Here is an 18,033-nt window from a genome sequence, read left to right on the forward strand (position 1 = left end):
GGGCGCAGGGGCGTGACCGCGCTGCCGGGCGGGAGCGAGCACGCAGCACCGCCCACGCTGGCGTAGGGAGGACGGGGACGCCTGGGGGCGTGGCCGGGAGGGACGCTTCCGCTCCCCTGGCGGCCGGAAGTGGAGCGCGGGCGGCGCGTGGCCGTGAGCGTCCCGCTGCCCGCGACCTGGGGGAGCCAGGGGTGCGAGGTGGCGGTACCGCTTCTTGGGGGCCAGACTTTCCGGCGTGCGAGGCGGGATCCGCTCACGGGCAACAGGGACTACACCGCGCCCCACCCGCCCCTGGACGCAGGCGTGCTGCGGTGTGGACGCGGCTTCGCAGCCGGAGAGCAAGTGGTTTGCACCGGTGATGATAATAAGCAATTCGCTCGGGACTGGATTAGCTGTTATAAGCTGACCAAAGCGCCGCCATCCTGTTCTGTATGCGCCGTCTTAGTAAGCCATGTCAGCTGCTGTAAAATGTGTGCCTATCTCACAGAACTTCTGTTTCCGCAAGCCCTCCCCCCACCGTCGAGTTCCAAAAGTGCCCACTGCTGTTCCTACACCCTGAAATTCCAAGAACCTCTCCAGACCCCTCACGTATCTAGTCTCAACAGCTGCCATGTCTCCTTGAACTGCCTGAGTTGTACCCCGCCTGCTTTGTGGTTTTAAGCTTTATAAACCCCCGCTCCCCCCTTCGGGGCGCACTTAGGCACTTTGTGCCGGGTGTGCTGCTGGGTACCAGCTAAAATAAAGCGCTTTTTAAATTTTTGAGCCTGCCTCATTTTTGAGTTACAACATGAGCCACCCATCCGCGGGCATGTTAACTTGGCCTCACTTCTCGTGGAGGTGGCGCGAGAAGAGCCTGCTCCTGAAAATGACTTTTTCTAACTGGCAGGCAGTCCTCTTGAGGCCTGTAAGCTGGGCGTGGTGGGGTGGGGCCGACTGTCACACCGGCTTGGGGGCGACAGGCAGGGAGCTCGCAAGTTCAGGACCAGCCCGGACAACCAAATGAGACTTTGTCTCAAAATTTAGAAAGGGATGAAGGTATGCAGTGTTCCTTGGGTTCAATCCCCAGTACAGCTAAATAAACACAAAATGCAGTGAAGTGCTTCATACAGTACTGAAAGCCATAAAATACAATTGAGGATATTACAGATGCGAGGAAATTCAGGTCTTTAGTATGTTGGCCTTAAGGGTCGGTAGTTCTATACAGGTGTATTGTGTAAACTCAAGAGACCAGGTGTGGTGCATGCCTGTAATCCCAGCCCCAGGGAGGCTGAGAGGAGTTCGAGGCCAGCCTGGGCTACATAGCGAGATGCCTCTTAAGTAATTTCCCATCACCCTTCTTTTGAGACAAGGTCTCATGTCCAGGCTGGCCTCAAACTCGTGATCCTCCTGCCTCAGCCTCCTGAGTTCTGGGACTACAGGCATGCACATGCCCTGCAGAACCAAATTTTCTTTTAAAAGAATGCAGTTGTTGGCCATCACATAAGCCAAGATCAACGGTGATGTGAATGTAGTTAAGAGTTCATACTGTAATTGGGCTGGATACGTGTGACTCAGTTATGCAGCAATTCCTAGCATCAAAGTATTACTTTTTCAAAGATACACTTTGTTGTTGTGATGTATTTGGTACAGGGTCTCCCTATGCAGATGGGACTCCTGGTCATCTTCCTGTTTTCAGCCTCCCAGCACTAGGATTACATGCCTGTGCCACTTGGTGGCCATCTCAGCGCAGCATGTGGTGCCGGGTATCAAACCCTGGTCCTTGTGCTTGCCTAAGCAGGCACTTAGTCCACTGAGGTATCTCGCTGGCCCTTTGTTTGCAGTCTTTAATTACCAATATAACATAAAATCCATACGTTATATGTTCACACAGCAGTATTTATGGTACAACAGGCTAAGGAAGGTTTAAGAGACTGCAAGAGTAAAGGCACAGGGTGGGTTAACAGGCAGGAGGCGCTGCCAGAGGGTAGACAAGCTCACAGACAGGCGGCGGGGCTAGGGGCTGTCAGGAGAGCGGGCATGAGAGTCTGGGCCTGAGCGTGGCAACAGGCCTTGCGGGCAGGGCGACTTTCCGGGCTTCTCAGAAGGCAAACCACACAGAGGCTGTTGCCTGTCAGCCTTCCTGGGCAAGGCTGGGGCACTAGCTGACCAGAGGGTGGAACCAGTGCTGCCCCGTGTGTGGTGTGTGCTTCCTTCTGTAAAGCCCAGAGGAGGGGGTCGCGTTCAGTGTACCCCTCTGCACCTCCATCCCCTGGCACTGGGGACTGAACCCAGGACTTTCACGCAGAGCAGAGCTTCATCGCCAGCTGTTTTTGATTTGTGATACACCTGCCTCAGCCTCCCAGAGGCTGGCATTAGAGGTGTGTACCCCCGTGGCCCCGCATCTGGTGTGTCTGATAAATGCATGTGCTCTTTAGTTTTGTGTTCTGGTACTGGGCATTAGACCCAAGGTCCTTGGCACCCACCCCTTTTCAAAATTTCTTGAGACAGGGATTTGCTAAATTTCTAAACTGTGCAGGTTGAGCTCGGATTTTAATTGAGATTATAGGTGTGCAGCATTACACGCGGCACCTGTGCGTGGCTTTTCTGACATGCCCATGTCCATACACTCCTGACAATGTGATAAGTTAAATGTTTCACTGCCGTGAGTAGATTAGCTTGCACCTCATGCTGTTGCGGGGAAGACTGTTTTCTTGGACAAACAAGGTGTGCAGTCGCTCTCTTTGGCACTTGTGCTCGAGTGGACTGATTGAGATCAGACTTGCTTGATGAAACGGCAGCCTCACAGCTGCTGCTGCTGCTGCTGTGTGACAGGACAATTCCAGCAGCACGCAGGCTGGCCCTTTTCTTCTTAGGCACTATCTTGCTACATACTTCCGCCTGGCCTTGAACTCACAGTGATCCTCTTGCCTCAGCCTACTGAGGCAGGCTGGCCTGCTCTTCATACTACCCACATTTTAAAACATATTTCTCAAAGCTACTAATAGAAGGGTATGAGAAGATGGGTGGTTTATGTAGAGGCAGAGCAGCTGTGTCCTGCCACATTCTGGGTTCTGCCCTTGAGAGTGGATCCCTTTCAGCTCATGGCTGTCCCTGACACTCTGATGTCTTCATTTAAAGATTCCAGGTATTTCAGCCAGTGCCTCAGGGGCTGGGACAGGAAGGTCTTCAGTTCCAGGCCACACCCTGAAAAAAAAAAAAAAAAAGGAATAGAGAAAACAACAAAAAGACTGTGGCTCTTTATCATTTATCCTCATGGAAAGCAAGTTATTTCACATCAGTTTTCCTGCACAACTCCAGCTGTTTCACTTTTTTTGGGGACTGGCTCGCTATGCTGTTCTGGCTGGCCTTGAAATTGCAGAGATCCTCCTGCCTCAGCCTCCAAATGCTAGGGTTGCAGGCATAGCCACCATGCCCAGCTATTTCACAATTTTTGATTCACGTAACCAGAAAGCATTAGAGCTGGGTAAATCTTACTATGTCAAGTACTGTTTTTTTCATAAGACTTGTTTCTGATTTTAAGAATCGCACCATCATTTTGCTTGTGTAATTGCCCCCCCCCCCAGCAGTTGCAGACTTGGATGATTTCTTAGTTCGCCTTCCTCTTGGGGCCTCCTTTCCGTGACACCCTTACCTTACTTCGACGGGCTTTACCTTACTTTACTGTTTTATGGGCTTACGGCAGAGCTGCCATCCTGGAATTTATTTATTTTTCTTCAGTCAGATTTTTTTGCAGTACTGGGGACTGAACTCAGGACCTTGGGCTTGCCAGGCAACTGCTTATTCTACTGAGCTATCTCCCTGGCCCTTCAGTCAGATTTTATTGGTACGTTTTATTTATTTATATTCTTTTTATGTATTTGGTACATGGCCTCACTCTGCGGCTTGGATGTGTAGTGATCCTCCCGTTTCCAGCTTCCCCAGTGCTGGGATTACAGGTGTGTGCCACCACGTCCAGACTTGGGTCAGAGCACTCCAGGGGCAGGGCAAACACAGAACACGGGACCAGGGATTGAACCTGGATCCCTGTTTGCCAAAGCAGGGTGTAGACATACATAATGATCACATTCTTCAGAGTACATGATACAACTTGATTCTTTGTCCCCCATTTCCCTACTCTCCACATTCCCCTACTCTCCCTTCTATCCCTTTCTTCTTTTTCCCTTCTTCAATCCCTCCAGTTTTTCCTTCTTTTCTCACTTTTCCCTTCACATTTATCTTTATTTCCTTACTTTTCCTATTTACTTGAGAGAAGGTCTCCATGTAGTTCAGGCTGATCTTGAACTCAGGACCCTCCTGCCTCAGCCTCCCAAGTGGTGAGATTACAAGGCTGTGCCACTGTAGCTGGCCCTGGAAGGTCTTTTATATTTCTCTTAATGATTTCTTCCTCTTCTCTTCTGTTAATTCCCATGTCTGCTTTTCCTGTTACCTTCTTTCTTTGACTTGGTGAATATGTTCTTGCTTGGCTTCCTGAGACAGTGCATGAGAGATTTTCTAGGCCTTGTACCTGTGGGAGATAGATGGCCCTGCAGCTACCCTCGCACTCTGTAGGCCGGGTGAGACAGCTGATTGCCTGCCAGCTTCTGGGTGGGTCCGTGACTCCTTCGTGTGTAGCTGCCTCTTCTCTGTGATGTTTCTTCTTTTTCTGGGTGTTTTGACAGCACGAACCTTTCTGTAACACTGGGATTTAACCCAGGGCCTGCCCCCTGAGCTACATCCCAGTCTTTATTTTTTTCATTTTCATTTTAAGATAAGGTCTCAGTAAGTTGCTCGGGTGGGGCTTGTATTTGCAGTCCTGCTTCAGCCTTCAGAGCACTGAGATTACAAGCCTGGCACCACACTCAGTGTCTTATCTTCTTCTTCATGTTTAACTTTCAGATGTTCCTCCTAATTGCTTTCATTGTTTAATGACACCCTGACCTTCATTTCCTCAAATATCAATTACACTTGTAATGTATCCTTTGTATTTTCTTTTTAATGTATTTGGTACAGGGTCTCTATGCAGCTCGGACTCATACTGATCCTCCTGTTTTCAGCCTCCCAGCACTGGGATTACAGGCCTGCATCACCACGCCTGGACTTGGTCACCGGCTCAGTGTGCCCGGAGAAGGGGCTGGCATGATATGTGGTGCTGGGGATTGGACGCTGGCCCCTGTGCTTGCCTAAGCAGGCGCTTAGTCACTGAGCTATCTCTCCGGCCCTCCTCTGTACTTTCAAACAATGTCTGACTCATATGCATGAGTTAAGTCTATTAGTCAGCAGATGGTTATTAACAGGGCTAAAAAATGAGATAGGGAATAGGATAAAGAGATACAGAACTTGAAGATAAAGCATGAGAGGGTGGAAAGTAGATCTTGCTCTTCCAGAGAATGAAATCTTTTTTTTTGTTGTTGTTTTTTTTGTTCCTCGAATGCCTTCAGGGCACTTTTGGCCAGCGGGAGAGGTGTGAGGTTCGAACTCCAGCAACCTGAGGCTGACAGCTTTGTGGAAGCAGCCACTTAAAGGCCTGAGCTAGGGCCAGGCCCCCTGAAATCTGTTTTGAAAAACAAGATATATTCACATCAAATAGTCACTGAAAATGTCATTTAATATTAAATGCACAGTTAATGTTATAAAAATTCAGATGAGGAAAAAGTCTTTTAGTGTGAAATATGAATTAAACTGTATTCTCCTTATTAAAATCACAGGATAATTGCTTTAGACTTTACAAATCAAAAACATACATACCCCTGACTGCCAAAATAACTTTTTTGGCAGAACCGGGGATTGAACTCAGGCCCCTGTGACTGCCAAATACTTATTCCACTGAGACATCTCCCCGGCCTAATAATTTCTTTTATGTATATTTTTGTGGTTCTGGGGAGATGCCAAGCCCAGGCTCTAGCACTGAGCTGAAGCCCCAGCCCTAGTTATTATTTTAATTTTGTTTTTATTCCTTGGATCATAATTTTTTTTGAACTGGGGATTGAACTTAGGCCCCTGGGCTTGCCAGGCAAGTGCTTATTCTACTGAGCCATCTTCCCAGTCCCTGGATCATAATTTTTAAAAATCTTTGATTCATTTATTTGGTACAGGGTCTCACCACGCAACTCAGACATGTAGTGACCTCCTGTCTCAGCCTCCCCAGCGCTGGGATTCCAGGCACTGCCACCACGCCTGGTCTTGGTGGCTGGCTCAGCGCGGGGTTGGCATGGCACGTGGTGCCAAGGATTGAACCTGGCTGTATGTGTTTGCCAGGCAGGCGCTTAGGCCACCGAGCTATCTCCCTGACCCATAATTTTTTTTGACACAGGTCTCATGAAATACTTCAGGCTGACCTTAAACTGACATGTAGCCCAGGCTGGCCTCAAAACTCACAGTAATCCTCCTGCCTCAGCTTTCCAAGTGCTAGGATTGTAGGTGTGCGCTACCATGCTAGGCTGGATCATGAATTTTATATTTACGATGAAAAACATGGAAGTTTATCTTAGCTTACTGATTATTACTCATCCACTGGGCCTTGCTAATATTATCTACGCCTTCCCATTCCTTTCTTGCTTTTCCTGTAGCCTCCCTAGTCTTTACCTCCTTACCATGTGCAGCTGTATTTTGAAAATGCTCCAGGCGATAGTCTCTTGTAGGCCTATCCTGCAGAAACCCCTAGAGCTCTAATTCAAACATCTCCTGAATGGAGAAGTAAAGAGAATTGAAATATGTTATGTACATGTATTTGCTTTGCATGATGAATGCAATCTTTTTTTTTTGTGGAACCGGGGATTGAACTCAGGCCCTGTGCTTACCAGGGAAGTGCTTATTCTACTGAGCCATCTCCCTGGCCCCAATCTTTTTTTTTTTAAATTTTATTTATTTATGTGTGTGTGGGGCAGCCAGCTCAGCCCACCAGGGGGCAGGGCTGGCTGGCATGTGGTGCTGGGGGATTGAACCGCGGTCCCTGTGCTTTGCTAAGCTTGTTCTAACTAGGTGCTTTAGACCACTGAGCCATCTCACCAGCCCTCTTTTTTTTTTAAACTACAAAAGCACTAATAAAAATTTTTAAATAATGATGAAAAAATAGTACTATAAATACAAAAAGCAATAGTCATTTAATTATCACTTTTAGGTATTATGTGCTATATATAATCATATGTGGTATAGTTTTTTATTTTTGGTAAAAGTTACAAGGAATCGAGCCCAGGGCACTTTACCACTAAGTTACACGCTCAGTCCCTTTTTTTTTTTTTTTTTCCTCAGTCCCTTTTTGAGACAGGGTTTCACTAAGTTGCCCAGGTGGTCCTCAAACTTATAGTCCTCCGTACCAGGCATGGTGGTGACTAACTGTAAGCTGAGGCAAGAGAATTGCTGAGTCTGAGGCCAGCCTGGAATACACCTGAGGCCCTACCTGAAAACACCAAAGGCAAAACAACACTCGGGTCCTGCTGCCTCAGGCTCTCCAAGTGCTGGGATCACAGGCGTGCGCCACCACACCGCGGTGCACTGCAAGCGTACTGCAACACCGTCAGGCAGTAGTCCACTGTTGTCCGGCATACTCTGTGACACATGACTACAGATAGCTGGAGAAAGGGCGGGGTGACATAATTCATACTGCTGGGAAGCAGCCGAGTGGTTTTCTGGGGATGACACCGCAAAACGCAGTGGGATGGGGCAGGGAGAGGTAGAAAGTGCGAAGATGTGTCCTCTGCAGCGCCATGGCCGGCGGCGAGCGGGGCCGTAACGTGCTGCACGCAGGTACTAATAACACCAGAAAATGTGAACGGCACTAGAAAGCGTGTGGGGCGAATGGAAATGCTTCTTACCCTGCTTGTGGTTTCATGATACAGAGAAAACTACTAAGCTGGGCGCGGTGGCGCTCGCACTTGGCAGGCTGGGGCAGGAGGATCGCAACAAATGAGACCAGACTGGGCCATGTAGTAGACACTGTCTTGTAACACAAAACCGACCCCAAGCCCCAGAACAGCAAAACAGTACTTTAAACTTTAAAAGTCTCTGCTGTACTTTTCTTACAACTCAGTAAAACTGTAGAAAATTAAAAAGACAAACCCTTGCTTTCCTTATGTTAACATACTATTAAAATGATTTGATGGGTCCTTGTTCCGGTCATATCCGAATTGCCTCTGAGCAGGTTTCATGGAGCTGGGGCACCTATAGCTTTAACCCACTTCTCTTACCTTTCTACTTGATAAAGGAGAGAAAATTCTTAGCTGAAATCAAAGGTCTCTGTAGAACTGAATGTGGCGTGGCAGGGGCCTCCAGCTGAGCGCAGAACCCCTAGCCTGCACCCCTGAGGGCCTGCACCCCTGAGGGCCGGCACCTGTTCAAGAAACAAATCGAGTCCTGCGCTCTTCCACCAGGGGCTGCATTACTCCGCGCTGCATTAGGAGCTGCTCAGTCATCCTGGTGGTGATGCAGGGAAAATCACCATTTTTCTCATATATTGTAGTCCAAATATGCTACAGTGGTAATTACTCTCAGCCATTCTCTTGCCTCAGCCTAGTTATTCACCACCATGCCTGGTACTGGCCACTCTGCCAGCTGGCACAGTGGCCCATGCCTATAAGTGGTAGTGAAACCCTTCTCTCAATTTTACTTATGTAGTCCTTCTAAAGAGTGCACATAAAGGCCGGGGAGATGGCTCAGTGGAATAAGCGCTTCCCTGGCAAGCACAAGGGCCTGAGTTCAATCCCTGGTTCTGAAAAAAGAAAAAAAAAAAGTGCACGGTAGGGCCAGCCTGATAGCTCAGCGGGCTGTGCTGGAACCCTGGTGTGCTGGGCAAGCCCGCCCACGAGTCTTGCTGAGACAGCAACTGAGACTTGGTGAGGTGGCGTGTGCCTGTAATCCCAGCACTTGGGAGGCTGAAAACAGGAGGATCACTAGTGAGACCCTGTAGACCCTGCCCTAAATACAGCAGAAAAAAAAAAGGTGGACCTGAAAAAATTTTTTTTTTTTTAAAAGTGGACCTGCATATGTACCCAGATAGGTTACACCAGTGAGTTCAAAGACTCTCATCCCTTACCTCCAGCTCAGAATCCCTGCTCCCCTAGACTTAAACCAATTTTGCTATGGGACCTGTGTCCTTTCCTTAGGACTTCTCTCCTCAAAAGTTACTCTGGGGCTGGGGACATAGCTCAGCAGCACAAGTGCCTGTCTGGCAAGCGCAAGGTCCTGAGTTCAACTCCCAGTACTCCCCAAAAAAGATTCTGCCAGCTGGCACAGTGGCCCATGCCCATAAGCCAGCTACTCAGGAGGCAGAGATAAGAGGATCCCAATTTGAGGCCAGCTGAAGAAACTTGGTGAGATTCTATTTTCAAAATAAAAAACAGAAAAGGCCAAGAGTTTTGGAGCAATGCTCCCTGAACTCAAATCTCAGTCTTACAAAACAAAACCAACAAGAAAAGCCCCAGTGTGTTTCTGGATGCCAGACTCAGAAGTTCTGCTTTAACAGAACTGTACAGAAGCCAAGAGATCCGCAATGTTGAAAAGCACCCTAAGTGGTTTCGGGGCGTGGAACAGCAAACAGGAGCTTAACCCTTGGAGCACTGAGCTACTGTGCCAGTGCTGTGTCTTATCTTGAGACACCATCTTGCTAAGTTTCATGTGAACTTTCACTCTTCCTGCCTCAGCCTCCCAGACTGTTGGGACTACAGACATGTGGCACCGGGCTCAGGCTTTAAGCCCTAATTCCACCCTTTTTTTTTTTTTTTAAATTACTAGGACTTGAACCCAGGGCCTTTACACTTAGCAACATTCCTAGGCTTTTCTATATTTTATTTTGAGCCAGGGTTTCATTAAGTCATTAAGTTGCCTAGGCTGGGCTTGAACTTGTGATTTTCCTACCATGGGTGGGATCCCAATGTGCTAGGATGATAGGTGTGCACGTTCAGGTCCAGCTTTCGGCCTTAACTCACTCATCCATATTCACAGTCTACTGGTTATTCCATTGAGAAATGCTGATCTAGAATAGTATCAGGGGGACTGGGGAGATAGCTCAGCGGTCTAAGTGCCCACTTGGCAAGGACAAGGACCTGGGTTCTATTTCCTGGTACTGCATGCCACGCACCATGCCGGGTTTGGGTGGCCACCTGTAATCCCAGAACTGGGGAGGGAAAGACAGGAGGATCACTATGTGTCTGAGCTACATAGCGAGACTCTGTACCAAATAAATAAAAGATTTTTTTTTTTTTTTAAAGTACCAGTAGAATAGTATCAGGTAAGAACTGTGTGCATGCCACAAAACTGGTGACCTTTTGCTCATAGTTACAGTGACAAGCCTCCATCTTGCTGACTGAATAGTTGCAACGCGGTGCTGTGGGGTACGGGAAAGAATTTCCAGCATGTTCCCCTGGAGGCTGGTCATTGTGGCTGAGGTGGAGGGCCACCGACCCGGGGGGCAGAGCCCCAGGAAAGATCAGCAAGGGGAAACCTCAGTGGAAAAGTCTGCTGTCTGGCTTTGTGAATAAATGGGAAGCTGCAGCAGATGATGCATCATTTTTTTTTAAATTTATTTATTTATTTTGTGTGTGTGTGTGTGTGTGTGGCCAGCTCAGCCCACCAGGGGGCGGGGCTGGCTGGCATGTGGTGCTGGGGATTGAACCGCGGTCCCTGTGCTTTTGTTTAGCTTAGCTTCTTCTAAGTAGGTGCTTTAGACCACTGAGCCATCTCACCAGCCCGATGCATCAGTTTTAAACAGTTCTTCAAATACATTATTAGTGTGGGTTTTTGAGACAGGGTCTCACAACCCAGGCTGACCTTGAACTTGCAGCGATCCTCCTGTCTCAGCCTCCTGAGCGCCGGGGTTATAGGTGCGCACTTGCACGCTTGGCCAATGCCGGGGATTAAACTCAGGGTCTTGTGTGTCCTCAGCAAGCCTGCATCAGCGAGCTACACCCCCAGCCCAGTCGCATTAACTGTTAGCGCACTCAAATTGGTTGCAGTCTACTTAGGAAGACAAATGTAAGTAGGTACAATGAAATAAAATGTAACAGCCAAGAGCCAGCCAGATAGCTCAGAGGACTAAAGCACCTGCTTAGGCAGAGCGCAGCGGCCAGGGTTCAAGCCCACCCCTGGTGCCACCCCCTGGGTGCACTGAGACAGTCATTGAGACTGGGTGTGGTGGCGTGCACCTGTAATCCCAGCGCTTGGCAGGCTGCAAACAGGAGAATCACTAGGAGTCCGATCTACATAGCGAGACCCTATAGACCTCGTTCTAAATACATTAAAAAGAGAGAAAGAGAAAGAATAAAGTGAGGGGGCACTGTAGTGCACATTTGTAACCCTGGCTATTTAGAAGGCTGAGAAGGAAGGATCACAAGTTCAAGGTCAGCCTGGGCAATTTAGCGAGACTCCGCCTGAAAATAAAAACTAAAAAGGGCCAGGGATTAGCTCAGTGGTAGAGTGCTCCTTGGTTTAATACCTCAGTACAAACAAACAAAAACCCCAAAGACTGAAAATCTAATCAAAGAGAGGTATAATCAATGACATCAATCCTGAAGAGAGCACACAATGACAGGAAGGGTAACACTAGCCTGCATGGACCCTGGGGAAGACCCTAAGTGCAGATCTTTGGTCACCATGTCTGGTGGCAGTGCCCTGAGCAGATGGATGGCCCAGTACCTGTCTTTTCTTTCTTTTTTTAAAAATGTATTTGCTTGTTACAGGGTCTCTCACTATGCAGCTCAGACTCATAGTGATCCTCCTGTTTTTGGCCTCCCCAGCGCTGGGATTACAAATGTGTGCCACCATGCACAGGCTCCGTGGCCAGCTCAGCCCACCCCTGGGGTGGGGCTGGTGTGGCACGTAGTGCCGGGGATTGAACTGTGGCCAGGTGCTATAGTCCGCTGAGCTATCTCATCAGCCCCAGTACCTGTCTTTCCCCCACCAGTGGCTTCTGTGGCACAACAAACTAGAAATGAACTAGCCTCTAAAATCATGTAATAAATTTCTCCTGTATTGATGCTTTGCTAACTAATCCACTTTCTGTTAAGGTTTAACTTCTGCAATACCAGCGATATGAGTGCCCAGCCTTACGCAAATGATCAGCCCATAAATGTATAAAGTGATGTCTTAAAAAAAGCCCCTCGATGGGTCCGTTTCTTGAACTGTTAGTCTTTGTTAGTTCATCAACTCAGGTTGCGCTGCGAATAATTAAACCTTTGGACCTTCGAAGCTAAGAAGCTGAGGGGGTAGCTCAATGAATGTATTTAGCACACAGCAGGCTCTAAATTCAATCATGCATGCACGTGCACAAGCACAAGCACAAGCACACGCACACACACACACACACACAACAACAACAACAAAAGAGCTAAGAAGTGGATTTTCTCCGTGGCTATAACATGATTGATTTATCCACTATTTCGAAGACTAGAATATATGGTCTTAAATCTACCAGACTTGAGTTAGCAGCCTGGGAAGCCTCAGTTTCCTCATCTGTAAAATGGAATACGATATATTTACTTCATGGCGCTGTACAAAGAGTAAATGGGATCCTCTGCATGAAGTACTTTTCAGGCAGATATGGTGGTACTTACCTGCGGGAGGCTGAGGCAGGAGAACCGAAGATTTGAGCCCAACCCAGGCAACTCAACAATTCAGATCTTGTCTCAAAGAAAACAAAACAGGGCCCAGGAGATGGCTCACTGGACCAAGTGATTCAATCGCAAGGGCCTGAGTTCAATCCCTGGTTCCACCAAAAAAAAAAAAAAAAAAAAAAAAAAAAAAAAAAAAAAAAAGCAAAACAGCAGGGTCAGGGATGTAGCTTCAGGGGCACAGAACCTGCCTGGCAAGTGCAAGGCCCTGAGTTCAATTCCAGGTCCCACCCCCCCCCCAAAAAAAAAGCAGAACAACATTAACAATAACAGCAGCAATGAACTGGCTGGGGAAGTAGTTATGGTCAAGGCCCTGGGTTGATTCCCAGTACCACAAAGAGAAAGAAAGTGCTTGTCAAGGTGACTGTCAGCATGTCGGGAATTATCTTGGTAATGTGGAAATCCCCAGAGCAAGAACAGAATACATATTTGTTCAATTTAGGAAAAATAGTTATCATTGAAACTCTGTAAGATTTATTCTTTCTTTGCTTTCTGTCAAAGCCTTTTGATCTCTGCTGTCTTTTCCCCCCATTGTTCTTAGTGTCAAAATAATACGAACTTTCCACAAGGTAATACGTGATTAAGTGCAGGTGAAGGATATAAATAACAGGCGTCCTAGAGTAGAATGAGTCTTGACTATGGGAGCCAGAAGACTAGGAAAAACTTTCGAGGTCTGTAACTTGATGTAGTTCTTAAAACAGAGGCCAGAACTTACATCCCGACAGGGCTCACCGGGCTGGAGTGATACGAGACAAGCCAAGTCCAAAGAGGGCAGTCTTGTCTCAGCTCCTGCCATCTGAGGTTGCGTAAGAATCCAGGCTGCCTGGCCTTTTGGTTTCCACGCAAGTCTGGAATCTTGGTTGTACCATAAACCCTCCTAGTTGCTGAATAACTTAGAAAAAACCTTTAACTAGAAGTCACACCAAACATGTGAATTAGGAAGGTAGCAATGAGTTCAGCTGTGGCAGCTTAGTGATTAGTGAGACCCTGTCTCAAAATAAAAATATAAAAAACAGTCTGGGATGTAGCTCAGCGCAAAGGCCCTGGGCCCAACTCTCAGTACTCCTCTCTGCCTAAAAAAAGAAAACCCACATTTAAATGATGCAGATATTAACAGGCAGGTTGCTATCCCAGGCTGAACAAAGAAAGGAGCTACAGAAGCATCAGTCATAAAATGTCCTCATCCATAATCCTTCCCTCCCTCGTCCCCCTCCTATGTTCCACTTTGGATTAATGCTGTCTTTACACTGGGCTACATCCATTTACTATTTTGAGACAAAATCTTATTAAATTGCTAACTTGCCCGGGCTGGGCCTGAATTTGTGATCCTCCTGCCTCAGCCTCCCCGAGTTCTGGGATCACAGGCATGTACCACCGTGTCTGGCCCACATTTTTCCTCACCCTTGCAGAACCCAGCATATTTGTTGACCTTTAGGCAACAATAGTATGTTCATCAAAGAAAGGGACCATTGCAGGAGAAATCATCGTGTTGCCCACTCATCTGTGGCTAGAAATACACTTCCTTAACTATCCTACGAAACTCTTCACTTGGGCTTGTTTTCACACAATAGTCCAGCCATCACCTTCTTCTTCTTTTTTTGCGGAACCGGGGATTGAACTCAGGCCCTGTGCTTGCCAGGCAAGCGTTTATTCTACTAAGCCATCTCCCCAGCCCCAGTCCAGCCATCTTCTGATCAACTAACTCATCATAAACTTCTTTCTCTACCATCACCTTGCTTTTTGACTAACTGGCTTCTGGAACAGTGACCTAGGGGGTGAGGGCAGAAGAACAGGTTTGAGAGTACTGATGGAGGGGTTTGGCCAGCTTGGGACACACTGAATTCGAAGTGTGTTATTTCATTTTGGGGAGATGACTTGCGGGTTAGTTATGTAAGAGAACACCTAACACTGTCTGCTTATTGCATGCTATATATTGGTCTCAGCACTTTACATTTATGAACTTACTTAAGGCTCACATCCTCTGTAGGAGACGGAGGCGCAGGTGCCCCACCTGACACGAGGCCTTACGTTTACAAAGTGGTGCCTTATACCAACACAAGGAGACCCAGGTCTACCAGGCTGACAGACATCTCAGGGTAGTAAGAAATAATCATATGAGTGAAGAATGAGTAATAAGAGCCAAGGATAAGATTCTGGTAATATTTAAAGGGCATAGGAAAGAAAATAGTCCATGGAAGAGATACAAAGGCACAGTTAAAAGGAAGAGAAAAATCTGGAGAGAACAAGGAGTTTAAGGGGTGAAAACCAGACTGATGGCGAGACTTTTACAACTCTCAATGATAATATACAGCCGGCCTCGGCACGTGTGCCATAGCTTCGCCACCGAGCAGGAAGCCCCAATAAGATGAGCAGTGAAGGTGCGAGTGGCACTGTTGGCAAAGAGATTCCCTCTCTGTCCGTCTACGTGATTCTCCTGCCTCAGCCTCAGTGCTGGGATGACAGCTGAGCACCACTATGCTCAGCTTCCTTTTTTTCAGTACCAGGGATTGAATCCAGAGTCTCAGGACCGCTCCACGTCTGAGCTATATCCACAGCTTTTAGAAATTTTTGTCTTGAGACAGGGTCTCCCTATGTTGCCTGAGCTGGCTTTGAACTTGGACCCTCCTGCCTCAAGTCTTCTGAATAGCCGGGATTTGAAGTGCGTGCCACTATGTCTTGCAGAACGGAGTCATTTCTTAGGAATGGGAAACTGGCATCAAATTGCAGTGGATTGAGATGAGGTTTGAAAGCAGGGCTAGGAGTAACAGAGAACAGAATAAGGGAGCTGTGTTAGGCCTCTGCAGCAGTACAAGCACGGGGAAGAATGTTGTGAACCAGACGGCAAAGCTGGGAAGCAAGGAAGAAAAGCACAAGCAAGGCATTTTTAGGAAAAAATCGGTATGATCTTTTGACTGGTTGAAGGCAGACCAGGGAAGGGAATTCCAAGGTTCATTCTTGATCTCCCGTTCCTGAGAATGATGTGATGTGGCCATAGAGGCTAAGAGGTTAAAATCCTGAGTGAGGTATGACAACGGGAGACCAGCAGGTGGTTCAGTAGGAGTAATTGTCTACGTTTACCTGTATAGGTCTGAGGCGCACGTTTCTCTAGTATTGTTTGTCTAATACACCATATATGGCTACCGTATTTGCTTACTAGCTAAATGTCTGACTACCATAATCTAAGGATAGGCTAATAGCACAAGCGGAAAAGGCCCTGGATTGCATCCCTAGCACTGGAAAAATTAACAAACAAACCAAACTAAGTGAAAAAACAACACTTAAGCATACATAATGCTATTAAAATAATTGGTTTTGAATGGATGTTTAACCATTCGTGAAAGGACAATATTTACATATTTCTACTTAAACACTTCACAATTATGTTAACTAATGTGAATTTAATCATCAAAACAATCTCAGGAGACAAACATTCACCATTCTTATTGTATAAGAGAACACTGATGATACAAACCGGGTGTGGTGACTCATACCTGTAATCCCATCCTCCGGAGGCTGCGGCTGGAGGATCCTCATGAGTTCAAGGCCAGCCTGAGCTGCATAGCAAGACCCTGTCTCAAGGAAGAAACAAACCAAATCCTGGATGACTTGGCCTGAGGAGCACAGCTTCCTCAAGGCTGAGCAGGGAGGCACACGTCTTGTAGCAGATGGTGTGGGTGCACACCTGCTACCCCCACACTGCCTCAGTTTCTGGTAAGGTTGCAAACTATTAATAAGGAGGCGAGGCTTCAACAAAATAGGGGTTCAAACTTGTAACTCTGCAACACCATTTTACAAATAAGAGGATATTTAAATGTAATTTGCCGTCTTCATTTGGGGTAACACAAAATATAATTTTGAATTTTTTCCAGTGGAACTTGAAGAGGAAGGAGTCATTTGTCCCTAACGACTGGAATTAACTATAAAAAATACTGTGCACTAAATATGCTATGAAAACAGTCCGAATAAAAACAGCGCTTGTGAGAGCAGCTCCACGAGAGGATGTAAAAAGCACATGTGACACGCAACGTGACTTTTCTGCTAACCGTTTCCGAATGGGATCTTAGAAGGAGAAAGGCCGGAGTGCCAGCACACGCCTGGAAGGCCAGCACTCAGAGCCGGAGGCAGGCGGATGCGGAGTGCCAGGCCAGGGCTTGAGGCCAACCTGGGCTATATTAGAGACCCCGCCTCCAACATAATGAAAAAAAAAAATTCGTGACAGGCCTGTATTCCTCTTTGATTTTTTGCATCCCATTAGAAACGGACATTATCAATCATAACTGCTCTAGAACTTCTGCTTTTGGGCTTACTGTAGAATCTCAATTTATTAGCAGTGCCAACGTTAGTACCTATATTCTGGCACTCTGCCAGCCCAAGCAAACTTTCACGAGGACGAGTGCCCGAGTGCTACCAGGAAGTCCTGGCTCCTGCAAAACGGGTGCCCTGGATCCACGCAGGCCTCAGGAGCCGCGCGTCCCTCGGCAGGGCTGGGGCCCACGGGCGCGGCCCGGTGTCGAGGCTGACGGCGCGCCGGCCTCTCGGAGGCCCGGTCGGCGGCGGGCGCGTGCGGCGCCCCGATCCCGGAGTCGGCCCGGCGAACCTTCCTCCTCGCCGCCCGCCTGGATCTGGACTTGGACGCTCCGCTCCCCGGGGACAGCTTCGGTGTGCCGGCTGACGGCGGTGCACCGCCAGACGTAGAAAAAGTAACACAACCTCCGCCACCGCTGAAGTTCGGAAGCGGAACGCAGTCCTCACACGCCCCAGACCCAGCGCCCAGCGCGGTCCTCCGCGGCGACGCGGCCCGCGAGCTCAGACCGCGGCCAGGGCTCCCGCCGGGGGCGGGGCTACGACCAGGTCCCGCCCCCAGCCCAATCGCAGCTCTCGGCCGGCGGACAGGAAGCGGCTGCAGGCCCAGACGCCCGGGAAGCGGCTCGCGTGCGCATGCGTGCGCCCCGCGGCGCCCGGGGGAGGGGGTGGAGCGGGCAGCTGGGGCGCGGCTCGGCGTGCGGGTTGGGCGCCGGCGCGTCACGTGGCGAGGAAGGGGGCGGAGCTCCGGGGCCCAGGAGAGGGGGCTGAGCGGAGGGAAGGGGCGAGGGAAGGCGAGCGGGGAAGGGAGGAAGGAAGCGGGCGAGGGGAGGGAGGTCCCTGTTTTGGTGGAGCCGGGCGCGTCGCCGGCCCCCAAGTGGAGCGGGAGGGAGGCGCCTGGCGTTTCTCCGGCCCGGGGAGGTCCCGGCTTCCTGCGGAGGCTCCGGACCCAGCCCTTCAGCCGCGCGCCCCGGGTCGATGTGCTGCTGTTAACCCCGAGGAGGCGGCGGCCGCGGAAGATGGTGTTGCCGAGAGTGTTAATTCTGCTCCTCTCCTGGGCGGCGGGGCTGGGAGGTGAGGCACGAGCCGCGCGCCGGCGCCGCGGCCACGGGGACCGCACACGGGCGCGTCCGTCCCCCGGCGCCGCCCGGCT

At 48.9% G+C, this 18,033-nt stretch overlaps 2 protein-coding genes across 2 annotated transcripts in view; one reads left to right on the forward strand and one right to left on the reverse strand.

Moving 5' to 3' along the window:
• The window catches only part of Mindy2 (MINDY lysine 48 deubiquitinase 2), a 62,308-nt gene extending 61,696 nt beyond the window's left edge, over positions 1–612 (reverse strand). Inside the window, exons 1-2 of the mRNA XM_023712659.1 lie at positions 589–612; positions 57–306 (exon numbers count right to left, since the gene is read on the reverse strand). Coding sequence (XP_023568427.1) covers positions 57–306; positions 589–612 — 274 coding nt within the window. The remainder of the gene's footprint in view (positions 1–56; positions 307–588) is intronic.
• A 17,060-nt stretch (positions 613–17,672) lies between these two features.
• Positions 17,673–18,033, forward strand: part of Adam10 (ADAM metallopeptidase domain 10) — a 141,879-nt gene continuing 141,518 nt past the window's right edge. The window contains exon 1 of the mRNA XM_023712550.1: positions 17,673–17,954. Within this exon, the coding sequence (XP_023568318.1) occupies positions 17,900–17,954 (55 nt within the window). The 5' untranslated portion in view covers positions 17,673–17,899. The remainder of the gene's footprint in view (positions 17,955–18,033) is intronic.

Source organism: Octodon degus, unplaced genomic scaffold, assembly GCF_000260255.1.
Source record: "Octodon degus isolate 3935 unplaced genomic scaffold, OctDeg1.0 scaffold00026, whole genome shotgun sequence".
NCBI lineage: Eukaryota > Metazoa > Chordata > Mammalia > Rodentia > Octodontidae > Octodon > Octodon degus.